Here is a 17,520-nt window from a genome sequence, read left to right as displayed (position 1 = left end):
CCCATGACTTGGCCACCACCTGCATAGATCTGGCAATCCAGGGCCCTGTGACGGGGTGATGAAGTCATGGGTTTTCAGCTCCTTCTCCAGGACAGATTGCGTTTTCGTCTCCTGGGGAGCGCTGAATGCAATCTGGCCGGCAGAGAAATCGAAGAGGACTCCTCTTCCGACCGCATCATCCTTGACGGCGCGATCATGTGACCACTGTGGGGATCACCATGAACAGTCTGGTGCCGCGCCCCCCCCCCCCCGGTAGTCACAGGGTTAAGCATTTATTTAAATTAAAGCCGAAATCCCGATTCCTCTATATTTGTTTTTCATTTTATTTTAGGTCATATATTTCTTTTGACATCCTGAGGAGAGTGTTAAAGGACTATTTTAAGTATGATGTGTTTTACTGCATGAATATCACCGATATCGATGACAAGGTAAGATGCCCGTGCAAGCGCGTTGGTTCTCATAAAGATACAAGAGTGCAAAACGTGGCAGTAACATTGCGGTTTGGTAAAATTGCGATCCCCTCTTTGTTTTTCTTACCGGCTGAAAGTTCATCGTTCCACATTATATTGTAAGATCCATGGAACAAGTCCCACTTTACCTACTGTCCCGGTGTACAGAGATTCCCAGCCTCGTTCCTGCTGATAGCGCAACATTTCCAGCTATAACCCAGAATATCACGGAGTTTTCATTGGATCCAATGGCAGTGTTGGTGCAGAATACCAACCATATCTCACCAAAAGGGACCAGTGTGGAGGACTACCTCTCCATGTTAATGTTAGGATTTTCTTATTGTGGTCTTCGCACCACATTGGACTGTGATATGCTGGCGCATTATAAATAAATTACAATAATAGTCACACGCCATCCCTGCAAGCTCTGAACCTACCGCACCATATATATGTGTCAAAAAAGTACCACTGGGTGTGACCAAATGTATACAAGAATAGACAAAAATCCCCCATGCTACGTCCAATAGGACAAATTATATGGTTAAATACTCATCTGTCTTCTCATGAGTAAGGGTCATTTAATTAAACTCTTTGGCCAAAGCGTTATAAGCCTGCAGCCCCGCCACGGCTTGTCCCCGTTGCAGTTTTCACAGGTATAGTGTTAGGACCTGGAATGGGGACATGCCGTGACACGGCTGCATACTGGTCATGCTGTGACGTGGCTGCATACTGGTCATGCCATGACGTGGCTGCATACTGGTCATGCCGTGACGTGGCTGCATACTGGTCATGCCGTGTCGTGGCTGCATACTGGTCATGCCGTGACGTGGCTGCAGGCTGGTCATGCCGTGACACGGCTGTATACTGGTCATGCCGTGTCGTGGCTGCATACTGGTCATGCCGTGACACGGCTGCAGGCTCATAACGCTTTGGTCAGAGTTTAACTAAATGACCCTTACTCATGAGAAGACAGACAGACGGATAAGTCTTTAACTGTATAATTTGTCATGTTGGATGTAGCACTGAGGCTTTTTGTGTTGTGTTGCCTCCTCGACCGCCCCAAAAAATAAATATAAGATGTTGAAAGTGGAATAGACCAACATAGCAGATGAAGCTTACATTTTCACTGCCCTTACTTGAGCAAGGGATTCTGGGAAAATAAATAGCAAGCAATACACTCACAATTCTTACAGCTAAAATTGTCTTTACATTTTGAGATCGTTAGGGAGAAACAGTGTAAAAGGCGTAATTAATCACACTTTCAAATGAGGTGTTCAGGTCATGTGTTTGGGCAGTGTTCTAAATTTTAAAGCACGAAAAAATATTTCATATTCGCATCCAAAAAGGAACCAGCAAAAATGATCAACAATGTAAGATTAGGGAAAAAAGTTACCTGTTTAAAATACTGTATTCTGTCAGTACGCAATATATGTCTCCTGCAATATTCCCGCAAATGTTTTATCTTAACGTTTAGATTATAAAGCGGGCGAGACAAAACCATTTGTTTCAACAATACAAAGAAAGCAAACCCCAGGCCGCTTTCCTACTTAATGATGTAAAAACGGCTTTAACGGTATGTATGTTTCATTCCTTCAATACTAGTGAGTAACTGTGGTGAGTTAGACCTGCCTGTTGTACTTTCCCTGTAAAATAAAGCTAATTACATTGGTAATTGATCTTCCTGCCTCTCACCTGTGTCCCCTTCAATCTATATTCAACGCTGCTGCTAGAATCACTCTGCTTTCTCCTAAATCTGTCTCGGTGTCTCTCGTGCTGAAATCCCTCTCCTGGCTTCCTATTAAATCCCTTATCACGTAATTTTTTTTAATGCTATCCACTCTTCTGCTCCTTACATCTCAGCCATAATTTCTCACTATACACCATCCCGACTCTTGCATCCTGCTCAAAGATGTCTTCTCTCTACCCCTTTTGTGTCTAAAACCTTTCTCACTGACTGCCCCACATGTTTGTAATGTCCTTCCCCTCAATATCCAACTCGGACCCTCACTCTCCACCTTTAAGCTCCATCTTAAAACACTAAGCATATTTATTTATTCATTTATAAAATGTTTTGTACCAGGAAGTAATACATAGAGAGCTACCTCTCGTTTTCAAGTATGTCCTGGGCACAGAGTTACGATGACAAATACATGATTACATTAAATGAACAGGGTTATACATTATATAGGAAGCATTGCATGCACAGTTGCAGATAATATATGTTTTAGGCGTATGTAACCGTTACAGACAAGATTAAAATGTGATGCAGCTTTAGTTTTGAAAGAACTTCTACTGGTGGCGTCTGTGAGAGTCTTTGTTAGATTGTTCCAGTTTTGGGGTGCACGGTAAGAGAAGGAGCGTACGGATACATTGTTGAACGTTGGGACAGTGAACAGTCTTTTGGAGTCAGATCTCTGGTCGTATGTGCTGCATGTGGTAGGGGTGCTGAGCTTGTTTAGATATGGGTGTAGCTTGCCCAGAAAGAATCTGAAGGCAAGACGGGAGAGATGAACTTTGCGCCTAAACTCAAGTGATGACCAATCTATTTCTTGGAGTATTTCAGTGATGTGTGTTGTAGTTACGTTGGAGGACAAAGCGGCATATTGAATTGTAGACGGTGTTTAGTGTTCTAAGCTGAGTTTGGGGTGCTGTACTATTTACTATGTCCCCATAGTCTATAATTGACATTAGCATCTGCTGTGCGATGCGCTTTCTGATCAGCGGGCTTAGGGAGGATTTGTTTTTATAAAGTACACCTAGTTTGGCATAGGTTTTGAATGTCAGGGTGTCATTGTGCAACCCAAATGTTAAATTGGAGTCAAACCATATGCCAAGGTATTTAAAACTAGTTACAGGGGCTGGGATGGTATTAGATTGGTTCTGATCTGAAGATCTTTCATTAGTAGCTTTATAAATTTAGCCTTGGTCCCAAATACCATTGTTAGTCGTGTCAGTGTTTAAAAACAGTTTATTTTGGGAAATCCAGTGTTCAAGTCTCAAAGTCAGATTGAAGTATGTGTTCAGGGTCAGAGAGGCGAGGGCTGTGTGCTTTAAGATTGTGTCTTCCGCATACATGTGTATTGACGCTCCTTAGAAGCTGTAGGTAGGTCATTGATGAACACTGAGAAGAGTAGGGGCTCCAGAACAGAGCCTTGCGGGACACCGCAGGTGATATCCAAGGGGTTGGAGTTAGAGCTTGAGATGGACACGTTGGGATCTACCTGATAGGTATGAGTAAAACCTGTTTAACGCATGTTTCCCTATTCCAAAGCACTGAAGTTTATTTAGCAAGGTAACATGCTCAACAGTATCAAAAGCCTTTGCAAAATCTAGGAATATTGCACCAGTGAGTTGTCCCAGTTCCATTCCACACTGGATTTCATTGCAAACTTTTTTAGGAGGGTAGTTGCGATGGAGTGTTTGGGGCGGAAGCCAGATTGGAATTGGCTAGGGAAGGGTACTCTGGACTTTGCCCTTTTGAGCTTTCATTGTGTTTTGATTATACTTGTGATTTGATTACTGGGTGCTGCTCTGATAGTCAGGGTGACAGGGTCAAGGGAAGTTACTTATGGTCCATACGGACATGAGGGAACGGGCCTGAGGAAGGGGTCTCTCCCCGAAATGTTGCCCCTCCTATTACCCCCCCATCACTTTTGTAAACCTCCCCCCACTCTCCTTGTCTGTTGTCTACCCCACTCCCTGTCCCTGTGTCCCTTTACCCTTACCACCTTGTTTGTAGGGTCCGTTATTTACCTGCTTGTGCCATCATCACTCCAAGTTTAGTTATATTATCTTGTGCTTGCATTAAATTATTTACTTTTTTGGCATATACCCGAGTTTGATCATTTTTCCCTTAGTCAGTGAGTGCTGGAACTCTAGTTAATTTTTGACTATAGTTTTCTGGGGAATTTGGGTCCCCCTGTGTTCCTTGTGCACCCTGCGCATGACTGTTTATACTGATTGATTGAGTGCTGTCTATCATCTCTGTTTTGTTCTATTATGTCACGAATTGGAAATCATTATGTACCTGGATGGTGCTATATAAAGACGTATGTACGTGCGTACGTACATGCATATGTACCTGAACATGATTCTCTGAAAGTTGTATATCTTATTGGAAGTACATATCCTAAGAACTGATCAAAAACTAGTGTGTGTCCATTGAATTATATATTGAGTATAGTTGGTCAAATGTTTTTCTTGGGGAGATATAGATATATATATATATATATATATATATATATATATATAGATAGATAGATAGATAGATAGATAGATATAGAAAGATATGATTGGAAAATCCATAAATATTTACAAAACCACATGTAATATTTTTTCTTCCTCTGAATATTCTCCTCCTTTTTTTATGCAATTTTGAAAATATTATAATTTTCTAAAAGGTGGGGCTTGTTTTTCTTTCTTAATTCTAACAAACGTACGAGGAATGTTACAAAGTGGTGGATTTGGATTTTGACTAAAAAATGTGGCAATCGCTAGTACTGAGGGCATGGAGTATCGCTTCTACAATCCAAATCTCCGGCACAGCTGACTTCATTTGTTTACTTATATTATTGGTTCCTTATCGCAGCCTTTTGCAGAGAAAACAAACGAGACGACCGACCCAGATAAGAAGCAGATGCTGGAAAAGATTCTGAGCGCAGTGACGGCGGCCGTCCGACCTCTTGAAGAATCATTGAGTCAAACTGGGCGTGATGAGGAAATCCAGAAACACGCGCAGGTCAGCTAGAGTATCTGTAAAGATTCTCCTATAGACACAATGGGGGGGGGGGCGCGGGTTATCCATGAAACTGCGATAGTGCCGATAGAGCACTTTGACACACAAGCTTTTATTGAAGTAAACGGGGGGGTTTCCATGTGATATATTGCCCCAATAGGCACTATTTCAATTTAATCCAGTCGCAACAAAAGGACACTGGTACGTGAATGGAGTTCACCAGTTTGAGAAGCAGCTGCCTTACCATTGCTACTACCAGCCAGCCAAAGTATGACATCTTGGATCATATTTACTAAGCGTTGCTATCCAGAAGACCCCTTCGTGTTTTGAAAGACCATTCTTTTGAGTGGACCAGAAGGTGTCTTCGGGGCCGAGCCAGTTGGTTAATATGGTCTTTCGTTTTTATCGATCATTTGTGTATTTACTGTAGCTCTTCGGGGTTCATATACTGTATGACCACTCCCTTGTAGGTTATACTAATGGCTCTATGAGATAAAATAAGAATGGTTGGGGAGACTGTGATACATTCGTTAACACGAGAAGTATGTGTTTAGATCTTACTGGAAGAAGCGGCGGATTTGCTGTCTGAATGGCTGGATACCAAGCACGGGGCTCAAGTGATGGACAATTCCATTTTTTCACAACTTCCAAAACACTGGGAAGGAGATTATCATACAGACATGGATTCTCTCAACGTAAGTGTAGTTCTGCACACCCGGCACACACTTTGATATGGAACGGATCGGGTCCATGGGTTACTGTTCTGAGAGATCATGGCTTCACCTGACCATGGCCGGAGAAGTAAAGCAAGTGGTCAGTTTCCCTCTGTTATACCAGCAAGGGCGTAGCTATAGCCCCGGGGTAGCTCTTGGGGGGGGGGGGGGTGCTCTCCTCCCCCCTGTCAGCGACCTATCTGTCTTCAGATAGACAGGCTTGGGCGGGTGGGAGGAGAGCGGAGGTGGGAGTAGATCAGAGGCGGACGCCGGCTGCGGTGCTCGGGGCGGATCACATTAGAACTGCTGTAGCCAGTAGGAGGAGGGAGGAGAGCTTTCTGGCTGCTTAACCACTGCAGCTTTTGGGCAGCAGGTGGCGCTGCAGAGCTCTTCATAGCTGCTTCTCTCTAGATCTCCCGGTTCTGTGTCTGTGTGTGTCTGTGTGTGTCTGTGTGTGTCTGTGTGTGTCTGTGTGTTTCTGTGTGTGTCTGTGTGTGTCTGTGTGTGTCTGTGTGTGTCTGTGTGTGTCTGAGGTGTGTGTGTCTGTGTATGTCTGAGGTGTGTGTTTCTGTGTGTGTCTGTGTATGTCTGAGGTGTGTGTTTCTGTGTGTGTGTCTGTGTATGTCTGAGGTGTGTGTTTCTTTGTGTTTCTGTGTGTTTCTGTGTATGTCTGAGGTGTGTGTTTCTGTGTGTTTCTATGTGTTTCTGTGTATGTCTGAGGTGTGTGTTTCTGTGTGTTTCTGTGTATGTCTGAGGTGTGTGTTTCTGTGTATGTCTGAGGTGTGTGTTTCTGTGTGTTTCTGTGTATGTCTAAGGTGTGTGTCGGTGTTGGTAAATGTGTGTGTGTGAGTGTGTCTGTGTTAGGGTGTCTGTCTGTGTTTATAAGTTTGTGTTGGTAAGTGTGTATTTGTAATGCATATGTGTGTTTCATGCATGCATGTGTGTGTTGTATATTTAGTGGGGAGTTTTATATGTTGGTAAGTGTGTCTGTGTGTCGGTAAGTGTGTGTGTGTGTGTCGGTCGGCGTTGGTACGTGTGTCGGCGTGTGTGTGTGTGTATTTGTAATGCCTATGTGTGTTTCATGCATGTGTGTTGTGTATATAACGTGGATGTTTTTATATGGTGTGTGTATGTGTGTGTGTGTGTGTGTGTATATGGGGGGGTGAGGGAGAGGATGGGGGGGCGAGAGAGGGAGAGGATGGGGGGGACGAGAGAGAGGGAGAGGGTGGGGGGGATGAGAGAGAGGGAGAGGGTGGGGGGGACGAGAGAGGGAGAGGGTGGGGGGGACGAGAGAGGGAGAGGGTGGGGGGGACGAGAGAGAGGAAGAGGGTGGGGGGACGAGAGAGGGAGAGGGTGGGGGGGATGAGAGAGGGAGAGGGTGGGGGGGACGAGAGAGGGAGAGGGTGGGGGGGACGAGAGAGGAAGAGGGTGGGGGGACGAGAGAGGGAGAGGGTGGGAAGAGAGAGGGAGAGGATGGGGGGACGAGAGAGCGAGAGGATGGGGGGGCGAGAGAGAGAGGGAGGATGGGGGGGGCGAGAGAGAGAGAGAGAGAGAATGGGGGGGGCGAGAGAGAGAGGATGGGAGGGCGAGAGAGAGGATGGGGGGGACAAGAGAGAGCATTGGAGAGAGGGAGGAAAGCAAAATAAAGGGGAATGGAAGTGTCCCGGTTTTTACTTTAGAAAATCTTGTCACCCTAAGAAGGGGGAGAAAACTGATGATGGGGGGGGGAGAGATGATGACATGGGGGAGAAAGAAGATGATGATGATGATGGGCAGAGAGCTGATCTTTTGTGCTCTGAGCATCTTTTTTTTTTCTTTTTTTGTTACATTTTATTAACACTTTAGCCACTATTCTGTGAAGCGGTCTTCTCTTTGCTGAGGAAGGTTTCAGCTCCATAAAAGTGAGATATTTCACAGCATCTTTAATAGAGCTCGTCGTGCTCTGAACATTCTCCTAAAGATGTTCCGATAAGTTTGCGCTTGGTGCAGCCGTGCCCTCAGTCGCCAAACATTGTTAGTAATGTAATTTATAGAGGGGCATGGCATGTGTGGGGTTAAACATGTTTAACTTCTCCTGCAAAAAGCTGCTGATTTCCGTACCCTTCCACCCTCCCATAGTAACACTAGTACTGCAGTGTTCATTGTTTGCATCGTTCTCTTACATTGCCAACAATGACCAGCAGGGTCCTTCCCTTTCTTTCTACCGGTATTTAGAGAGAATTAGAGAGTAATAGCGAGTATTAGAGAGTAATAGCGAGTATTAGAGAGTAATAGCGAGTATTAGAGAGTAATAGCAGTGGGTCTGACATCATTCTCAGTTGATTTAGAAAATCAATACAAGCGCACAGGGATTTTAAAGAGGCGAATTCATGTTTATTAGAACTGCCGGCATTGCCATTATGCAGACCGTAAGGCCGCGCTTGTAGTCCCGCCGATGGTGCGCCGCGGCAAAACAACTTTATATAACCCGTCGCGTGCGCCTATAGTGCGCGCGACACAGCGACAGAAATCGCTAAAGTCAATGGAAATTTATTTTTCCGGCGATCACAGCGTGACGTCAGCGGCACGGGAACGGTTCAGCCAATGAGGGCGAAGCGTTCACGGCCAGGCCCCCCCGGTCGCCCTCTCTTGTCTCTTCCACTATAAGCAGAAATCACTATTACAGCGGCGACGGATGTCGTCACGCGGTCGCTTCGCCGTAGCCGGGACTATAAACGCGGCCTAAGAAGCAATGTATTTGTGTCACCTGGACATAGTGTTGTGACTTTGTTATTCTGTGCAGGTTCTCCCACCCGACGTGCTCACCCGGGTTAGTGAATATGTGCCAGCAATTGTGGAATTTGTGCAAAAAATTGTGGCTAACGGTTACGGGTAAGATGCCTTCTTTTATTGGGTTTGTAGATGTGTATAATTGTTGAATATTCCGGGATGAGCTGATTTACGAAGCAATGGTTCAACCAGCCCCGGCTGTACAGCTCGCTCTACCAAGTATGCAAGTTCTTGCAATCCTTTCATATAGGTTCCCTCATTCCCTATATGTAAATACATATATGCAGAATCTTTAGGTACAAATCACTCTACGGTGTTTTATCTCATCAGCTTTTTAGCATTGCGAGCTCATATTTGCACGGCAACGGTTAACTCACGTGGTCTAAATTGAAGAACTCAGAAAGAGTGCCAGGCAACTCAATAATGTGGCGGCCAGCCACTGTAATCCAATAAATAAGACATGTACGTTGGTGATTTCAAGATGGAGCTTATGCAGTGTGGGATTGTGGGAGGGACACAGCTGTGCAAATCCATACATCCTTAGTTCAATAAAAATGTTTCTAACATACCTTGTATGAGTAACTATAGCCTGGATCATCACCAATTTGGAGAGGGAGAAGTGACAGTGTAAACTTTATTTTGTATTGAGAATTCTTTCCCAGTAAAAAGGAGGAGGTGGATACAGGGTACAGACGGCAACCATGGGGTTGGGGAAAAGGATAGTGACACATTGCAATACAGAATGGTGTTTGGGGAAGGTGTCTATTTTAATTTCAATAATAAGGCCACCTTCTGGCGAACAACACAGTAACAAATTACTATCAGAGAAGAAAATACAATACACGATATAAATATAGTACATGGTCTATAATTACCAAAACCTCTGTTATATTTTTTTTTAACCAGACACTCGCTTGTTAAAAATATTTTGTTTTCCAGGTATGTGTCCAATGGATCCGTCTACTTTAACACGGCTAAATTTCATGCCAGTGACAAACACTACTATGCCAAATTAGTTCCAGAAGCCGTTGGAGATCAAAAAGCTCTTCAGGAGGGGGAAGGTAATTAATGTTAATTGGGAACATCTGTAACAAAATTCCCATTACTTGTAGAGCAATTGCACCTTAGTGTGTAGTCTACAGTTTAGAGCAGAAGATCAGTTCCATGAAGTAGGGACCTGTGAGGTTTCTAAGGTTTTGTAGACATTGTTGCATCTATATTAAAAAATGTCTTTGTTGGTCCAGTAAAAGATTTGTACTTCCATGATTAAATATGGATACTAGACTTTATCCTGCACATTGGCAGAACATCGTGGTCATTTCTTTGACCCGTGGTCTTGTCACTTACTGGTTTTCCACGTTCTGTTTACCTTGCTCTCATTGCAGGAGACCTGAGCATCTCCGCTGATCGTTTAAGTGAGAAGCATTCCCCAAATGATTTTGCTTTGTGGAAAGCATCGAAACCTGGTGAGCCATCCTGGGAATCCCCGTGGGGAAAGGTAAGAGAAGCAAATGGGTTTTCCGATTGAGAGATATCAGTTTTAGTTTTGTATGAAGGATATATATTTGCATCTTTAATCGTTTGTTTCACGTTATTCTGACGTGGTCAGTTCAGTTATTTCCCAAAGCTGGGAGATCTAATAGTTATTCTATATCTGTCCTTCTTTATCATTAAATGGTTTTTATTTACACTTTTTGTTCACGATCATCTCATTGTTTGTGGTTTCCATCCTGCTTCCAGCTTCACAAAGCTTCGGAAAACTGCTGAGTCCAAAGGGTTGAAATGGATTTCCTTGAATAGGTTGCTGGCTCGGTGCTTTTTTTACATGGGTTTGGTGGCTGTAGACCAGCCCTTGAAAAGGGAGAAAGTTAAATGTGAGGCATTTTATGTGCTACTTTTTATGTCCATGCCCATAATCTGTATCTCTAGCGTGTGACGTCAGAGAGAGGACCCTGTGTGTGAGCTGTGAATGCACGAATGACTAGCTTCTGACTGCACCCAAGTAAACAAATCACTGGACCACACCCTTAAGCTTTACCTATTAGCAGATATACTATATATTTTTGGGTCCAGCTGTACCTATTAAACGTGCGTTCATGTGTGTGAGCAGCGTAGGTATGGGGGATTCCTTGGCATTACCTCTATCCAGCAAGAGTAGAGAAACAACAGTGGTACATATTTTGTAAGTGCAAAATGTTGGAGGATCTGGAATTGCTTCACAAATCTTTTGGTTACAATGGTCCACGTTTCGGTCCCACCTTTTTGGTGCTTTGTCAAGACAAAGATGGTCCTTTCGCCCTGAAAGAGGTCCAAAGGTGAGACCGAAACGTTGACCACTGTCAACCAATGAAGACTTTTGAAGTCCACGAGCGCCGGCGTCCTGCTATAAACGACATATTGTGGATCAATCGTCTTTCAAGCTCCTGTGGCAGATTGACCAAGTCTTGCATACGTGCTCCTCTCCGACCTCTCTTGCTTCACAAATACCAGTTGTATTCATGTATTTGTCTAATTGTACGGACTTCTCTTGATAAAGAAGTGTTTGCACTTTTCTTGTAAAGGGACGCCCTGGTTGGCACATTGAATGTTCTGCGATGGCAGGGTCAATTCTGGGAGACTCCATGGATATTCATGGTGGCGGCTTCGATCTCCGGTTTCCCCATCATGACAATGAGTTGGCTCAGTCTGAGGTATGATTGACATCTAAGGGATCATTTGATTTAAATCAGCGCTAGTTTCCACCCCCCCCCCTCTTTTATTTATATTAAACTTTGCAGCAATGTTTGGGGCCCCTGTGCCAGTGAAGGAGTATAATGATATAAGCCCCTGTGCCAGTGAAGGAGTATAATGATATAAGCCCCTGTGCCAGTGAAGGAGTATAATGATATAAGCCCCTGTGCCAGTGAAGGAGTATAATGATATAAGCCCCTGTGCCAGTGAAGGAGTATAATGATATAAGCCCCTGTGCCAGTGAAGGAGTATAATGATATAAGCCCCTGTGCCAGTGAAGGAGTATAATGATATAAGCCTCTGTGCCAGTGAAGGAGTATAATGATATAAGCCTCTGTGCCAGTGAAGGAGTATAATGATATAAGCCCCTGTGCCAGTGAAGGAGTATAATGATATAAGCCCCTGTGCCAGTGAAGGAGTATAATGATATAAGCCCCTGTGCCAGTGAAGGAGTATAATGATATAAGCCCCTGTGCCAGTGAAGGAGTATAGTGATATAAGCCCCTGTGCCAGTGAAGGAGTATAGTGATATAAGCCCCTGTGCCAGTGAAGGAGTATAGTGATATAAGCCCCTGTGCCAGTGAAGGAGTATAATGATATAAGCCCCTGTGCCAGTGAAGGAGTATAATGATATAAGCCCCTGTGCCAGTGAAGGAGTATAATGATATAAGCCCCTGTGCCAGTGAAGGAGTATAATGATATAAGCCCCTGTGCCAGTGAAGGAGTATAATGATATAAGCCTCTGTGCCAGTGAAGGAGTATAATGATATAAGCCCCTGTGCCAGTGAAGGAGTATAATGATATAAGCCCCTGTGCCAGTGAAGGAGTATAATGATATAAGCCCCTGTGCCAGTGAAGGAGTATAATGATATAAGCCCCTGTGCCAGTGAAGGAGTATAATGATATAAGCCCCTGTGCCAGTGAAGGAGTATAATGATATAAGCCCCTGTGCCAGTGAAGGAGTATAATGATATAAGCCCCTGTGCCAGTGAAGGAGTATAATGATATAAGCCCCTGTGCCAGTGAAGGAGTATAATGATATAAGCCCCTGTGCCAGTGAAGGAGTATAATGATATAAGCCCCTGTGCCAGTGAAGGAGTATAATGATATAAGCCCCTGTGCCAGTGAAGGAGTATAATGATATAAGCCCCTGTGCCAGTGAAGGAGTATAATGATATAAGCCCCTGTGCCAGTGAAGGAGTATAATGATATAAGCCTCTGTGCCAGTGAAGGAGTATAATGATATAAGCCTCTGTGCCAGTGAAGGAGTATAGTGATATAAGCCCCTGTGCCAGTGAAGGAGTATAGTGATATAAGCCCCTGTGCCAGTGAAGGAGTATAGTGATATAAGCCCCTGTGCCAGTGAAGGAGTATAATGATATAAGCCTCTGTGCCAGTGAAGGAGTATAATGATATAAGCCCCTGTGCCAGTGAAGGAGTATAATGATATAAGCCCCTGTGCCAGTGAAGGAGTATAATGATATAAGCCCCTGTGCCAGTGAAGGAGTATAATGATATACGCCCCTGTGCCAGTGAAGGAGTATAATGATATAAGCCCCTGTGCCAGTGAAGGAGTATAATGATATACGCCCCTGTGCCAGTGAAGGAGTATAATGATATAAGCCCCTGTGCCAGTGAAGGAGTATAATGATATAAGCCCCTGTGCCAGTGAAGGAGTATAATGATATAAGCCTCTGTGCCAGTGAAGGAGTATAATGATATAAGCCCCTGTGCCAGTGAAGGAGTATAATGATATAAGCCCCTGTGCCAGTGAAGGAGTATAATGATATAAGCCTCTGTGCCAGTGAAGGAGTATAATGATATAAGCCCTGGCCAGAGGATATGATAGCCTGCCAGTGAAGGAGTATAATGATATAAGCCCCTGTGCCAGTGAAGGAGTATAATGATATAAGCCCCTGTGCCAGTGAAGGAGTATAATGATATAAGCCCCTGTGCCAGTGAAGGAGTATAATGATATAAGCCCCTGTGCCAGTGAAGGAGTATAATGATATAAGCCCCTGTGCCAGTGAAGGAGTATAATGATATAAGCCTCTGTGCCAGTGAAGGAGTATAATGATATAAGCCTCTGTGCCAGTGAAGGAGTATAGTGATATAAGCCCCTGTGCCAGTGAAGGAGTATAGTGATATAAGCCCCTGTGCCAGTGAAGGAGTATAATGATATAAGCCCTGTGCCAGTGAAGGAGTATAATGATATAAGCCCCTGTGCCAGTGAAGGAGTATAATGATATAAGCCCCTGTGCCAGTGAAGGAGTATAATGATATAAGCCCCTGTGCCAGTGAAGGAGTATAATGATATAAGCCCCTGTGCCAGTGAAGGAGTATAATGATATAAGCCCCTGTGCCAGTGAAGGAGTATAATGATATACGCCCCTGTGCCAGTGAAGGAGTATAATGATATAAGCCCCTGTGCCAGTGAAGGAGTATAATGATATAAGCCCCTGTGCCAGTGAAGGAGTATAATGATATAAGCCCCTGTGCCAGTGAAGGAGTATAATGATATAAGCCCCTGTGCCAGTGAAGGAGTATAATGATATAAGCCTCTGTGCCAGTGAAGGAGTATAATGATATAAGCCTCTGTGCCAGTGAAGGAGTATAATGATATAAGCCCCTGTGCCAGTGAAGGAGTATAATGATATAAGCCCCTGTGCCAGTGAAGGAGTATAATGATATAAGCCTCTGTGCCAGTGAAGGAGTATAATGATATAAGCCTCTGTGCCAGTGAAGGAGTATAATGATATAAGCCTCTGTGCCAGTGAAGGAGTATAATGATATAAGCCCCTGTGCCAGTGAAGGAGTATAATGATATAAGCCCCTGTGCCAGTGAAGGAGTATAATGATATAAGCCTCTGTGCCAGTGAAGGAGTATAATGATATAAGCCCCTGTGCCAGTGAAGGAGTATAATGATATAAGCCCCTGTGCCAGTGAAGGAGTATAATGATATAAGCCCCTGTGCCAGTGAAGGAGTATAATGATATAAGCCCCTGTGCCAGTGAAGGAGTATAATGATATAAGCCCCTGTGCCAGTGAAGGAGTATAATGATATAAGCCCCTGTGCCAGTGAAGGAGTATAATGATATAAGCCCCTGTGCCAGTGAAGGAGTATAATGATATAAGCCCCTGTGCCAGTGAAGGAGTATAATGATATAAGCCCCTGTGCCAGTGAAGGAGTATAATGATATAAGCCCCTGTGCCAGTGAAGGAGTATAATGATATAAGCCCTGTGCCAGTGAAGGAGTATAATGATATAAGCCCCTGTGCCAGTGAAGGAGTATAATGATATAAGCCCCTGTGCCAGTGAAGGAGTATAATGATATAAGCCCCTGTGCCAGTGAAGGAGTATAATGATATAAGCCCCTGTGCCAGTGAAGGAGTATAATGATATAAGCCCCTGTGCCAGTGAAGGAGTATAATGATATAAGCCCTGTGCCAGTGAAGGAGTATAATGATATAAGCCCCTGTGCCAGTGAAGGAGTATAATGATATAAGCCCCTGTGCCAGTGAAGGAGTATAGTGATATAAGCCCCTGTGCCAGTGAAGGAGTATAATGATATAAGCCCCTGTGCCAGTGAAGGAGTATAATGATATAAGCCCCTGTGCCAGTGAAGGAGTATAATGATATAAGCCCCTGTGCCAGTGAAGGAGTATAATGATATAAGCCCCTGTGCCAGTGAAGGAGTATAATGATATACGCCCCTGTGCCAGTGAAGGAGTATAATGATATAAGCCCCTGTGCCAGTGAAGGAGTATAATGATATACGCCCCTGTGCCAGTGAAGGAGTATAATGATATAAGCCCCTGTGCCAGTGAAGGAGTATAATGATATAAGCCCCTGTGCCAGTGAAGGAGTATAATGATATAAGCCCCTGTGCCAGTGAAGGAGTATAATGATATAAGCCCCTGTGCCAGTGAAGGAGTATAATGATATAAGCCTCTGTGCCAGTGAAGGAGTATAATGATATAAGCCTCTGTGCCAGTGAAGGAGTATAATGATATAAGCCCCTGTGCCAGTGAAGGAGTATAATGATATAAGCCCCTGTGCCAGTGAAGGAGTATAATGATATAAGCCTCTGTGCCAGTGAAGGAGTATAATGATATAAGCCCCTGTGCCAGTGAAGGAGTATAATGATATAAGCCCCTGTGCCAGTGAAGGAGTATAATGATATAAGCCCCTGTGCCAGTGAAGGAGTATAATGATATAAGCCCCTGTGCCAGTGAAGGAGTATAATGATATAAGCCCCTGTGCCAGTGAAGGAGTATAATGATATAAGCCCCTGTGCCAGTGAAGGAGTATAATGATATAAGCCCCTGTGCCAGTGAAGGAGTATAATGATATAAGCCCCTGTGCCAGTGAAGGAGTATAATGATATAAGCCCCTGTGCCAGTGAAGGAGTATAATGATATAAGCCCCTGTGCCAGTGAAGGAGTATAATGATATAAGCCCCTGTGCCAGTGAAGGAGTATAATGATATAAGCCCCTGTGCCAGTGAAGGAGTATAATGATATAAGCCCCTGTGCCAGTGAAGGAGTATAATGATATAAGCCCCTGTGCCAGTGAAGGAGTATAATGATATAAGCCCCTGTGCCAGTGAAGGAGTATAATGATATAAGCCCTGTGCCAGTGAAGGAGTATAATGATATAAGCCCCTGTGCCAGTGAAGGAGTATAATGATATAAGCCCTGTGCCAGTGAAGGAGTATAATGATATAAGCCCCTGTGCCAGTGAAGGAGTATAATGATATAAGCCCCTGTGCCAGTGAAGGAGTATAATGATATAAGCCCCTGTGCCAGTGAAGGAGTATAATGATATAAGCCCCTGTGCCAGTGAAGGAGTATAATGATATAAGCCCCTGTGCCAGTGAAGGAGTATAATGATATAAGCCCCTGTGCCAGTGAAGGAGTATAATGATATAAGCCCCTGTGCCAGTGAAGGAGTATAATGATATAAGCCCCTGTGCCAGTGAAGGAGTATAATGATATAAGCCCCTGTGCCAGTGAAGGAGTATAATGATATAAGCCCCTGTGCCAGTGAAGGAGTATAATGATATAAGCCCCTGTGCCAGTGAAGGAGTATAATGATATAAGCCCCTGTGCCAGTGAAGGAGTATAATGATATAAGCCCCTGTGCCAGTGAAGGAGTATAATGATATAAGCCCCTGTGCCAGTGAAGGAGTATAATGATATAAGCCCCTGTGCCAGTGAAGGAGTATAATGATATAAGCCCCTGTGCCAGTGAAGGAGTATAATGATATAAGCCCCTGTGCCAGTGAAGGAGTATAATGATATAAGCCCCTGTGCCAGTGAAGGAGTATAATGATATAAGCCCCTGTGCCAGTGAAGGAGTATAATGATATAAGCCCCTGTGCCAGTGAAGGAGTATAATGATATAAGCCCCTGTGCCAGTGAAGGAGTATAATGATATAAGCCCCTGTGCCAGTGAAGGAGTATAATGATATAAGCCCCTGTGCCAGTGAAGGAGTATAATGATATAAGCCCCTGTGCCAGTGAAGGAGTATAATGATATAAGCCCCTGTGCCAGTGAAGGAGTATAATGATATAAGCCCCTGTGCCAGTGAAGGAGTATAATGATATAAGCCCCTGTGCCAGTGAAGGAGTATAATGATATAAGCCCCTGTGCCAGTGAAGGAGTATAATGATATAAGCCCTGTGCCAGTGAAGGAGTATAATGATATAAGCCCTGTGCCAGTGAAGGAGTATAATGATATAAGCCCCTGTGCCAGTGAAGGAGTATAATGATATAAGCCCCTGTGCCAGTGAAGGAGTATAATGATATAAGCCCCTGTGCCAGTGAAGGAGTATAATGATATAAGCCCCTGTGCCAGTGAAGGAGTATAATGATATAAGCCCTGTGCCAGTGAAGGAGTATAATGATATAAGCCCCTGTGCCAGTGAAGGAGTATAATGATATAAGCCCCTGTGCCAGTGAAGGAGTATAATGATATAAGCCCCTGTGCCAGTGAAGGAGTATAATGATATAAGCCCCTGTGCCAGTGAAGGAGTATAATGATATAAGCCCCTGTGCCAGTGAAGGAGTATAATGATATAAGCCACTGTGCCAGTGAAGGAGTATAATGATATAAGCCC

The 17,520-nt window shown here is 44.1% G+C and overlaps 1 protein-coding gene across 3 annotated transcripts in view; it reads left to right on the top strand.

Annotated features, from left to right (window-relative positions):
* CARS1 (cysteinyl-tRNA synthetase 1) overlaps positions 1 to 17,520 on the top strand; it is a 58,119-nt gene that overhangs the window by 8,857 nt on the left and 31,742 nt on the right. For all 3 annotated transcript variants that reach the window (XM_075567660.1, XM_075567658.1, XM_075567659.1), the window contains 8 exons: positions 332 to 428; positions 1,924 to 2,022; positions 5,038 to 5,187; positions 5,739 to 5,879; positions 8,680 to 8,768; positions 9,606 to 9,727; positions 10,052 to 10,164; positions 11,228 to 11,356. In XM_075567660.1, coding sequence (XP_075423775.1) covers positions 332 to 428; positions 1,924 to 2,022; positions 5,038 to 5,187; positions 5,739 to 5,879; positions 8,680 to 8,768; positions 9,606 to 9,727; positions 10,052 to 10,164; positions 11,228 to 11,356 — 940 coding nt within the window. The remainder of the gene's footprint in view (positions 1 to 331; positions 429 to 1,923; positions 2,023 to 5,037; positions 5,188 to 5,738; positions 5,880 to 8,679; positions 8,769 to 9,605; positions 9,728 to 10,051; positions 10,165 to 11,227; positions 11,357 to 17,520) is intronic.

This window comes from Ascaphus truei, chromosome 12 (assembly GCF_040206685.1).
Source record: "Ascaphus truei isolate aAscTru1 chromosome 12, aAscTru1.hap1, whole genome shotgun sequence".
NCBI classification, from domain to species: Eukaryota; Metazoa; Chordata; class Amphibia; order Anura; family Ascaphidae; genus Ascaphus; species Ascaphus truei.
This window is presented reverse-complemented; position numbering and strand designations above follow the sequence as displayed.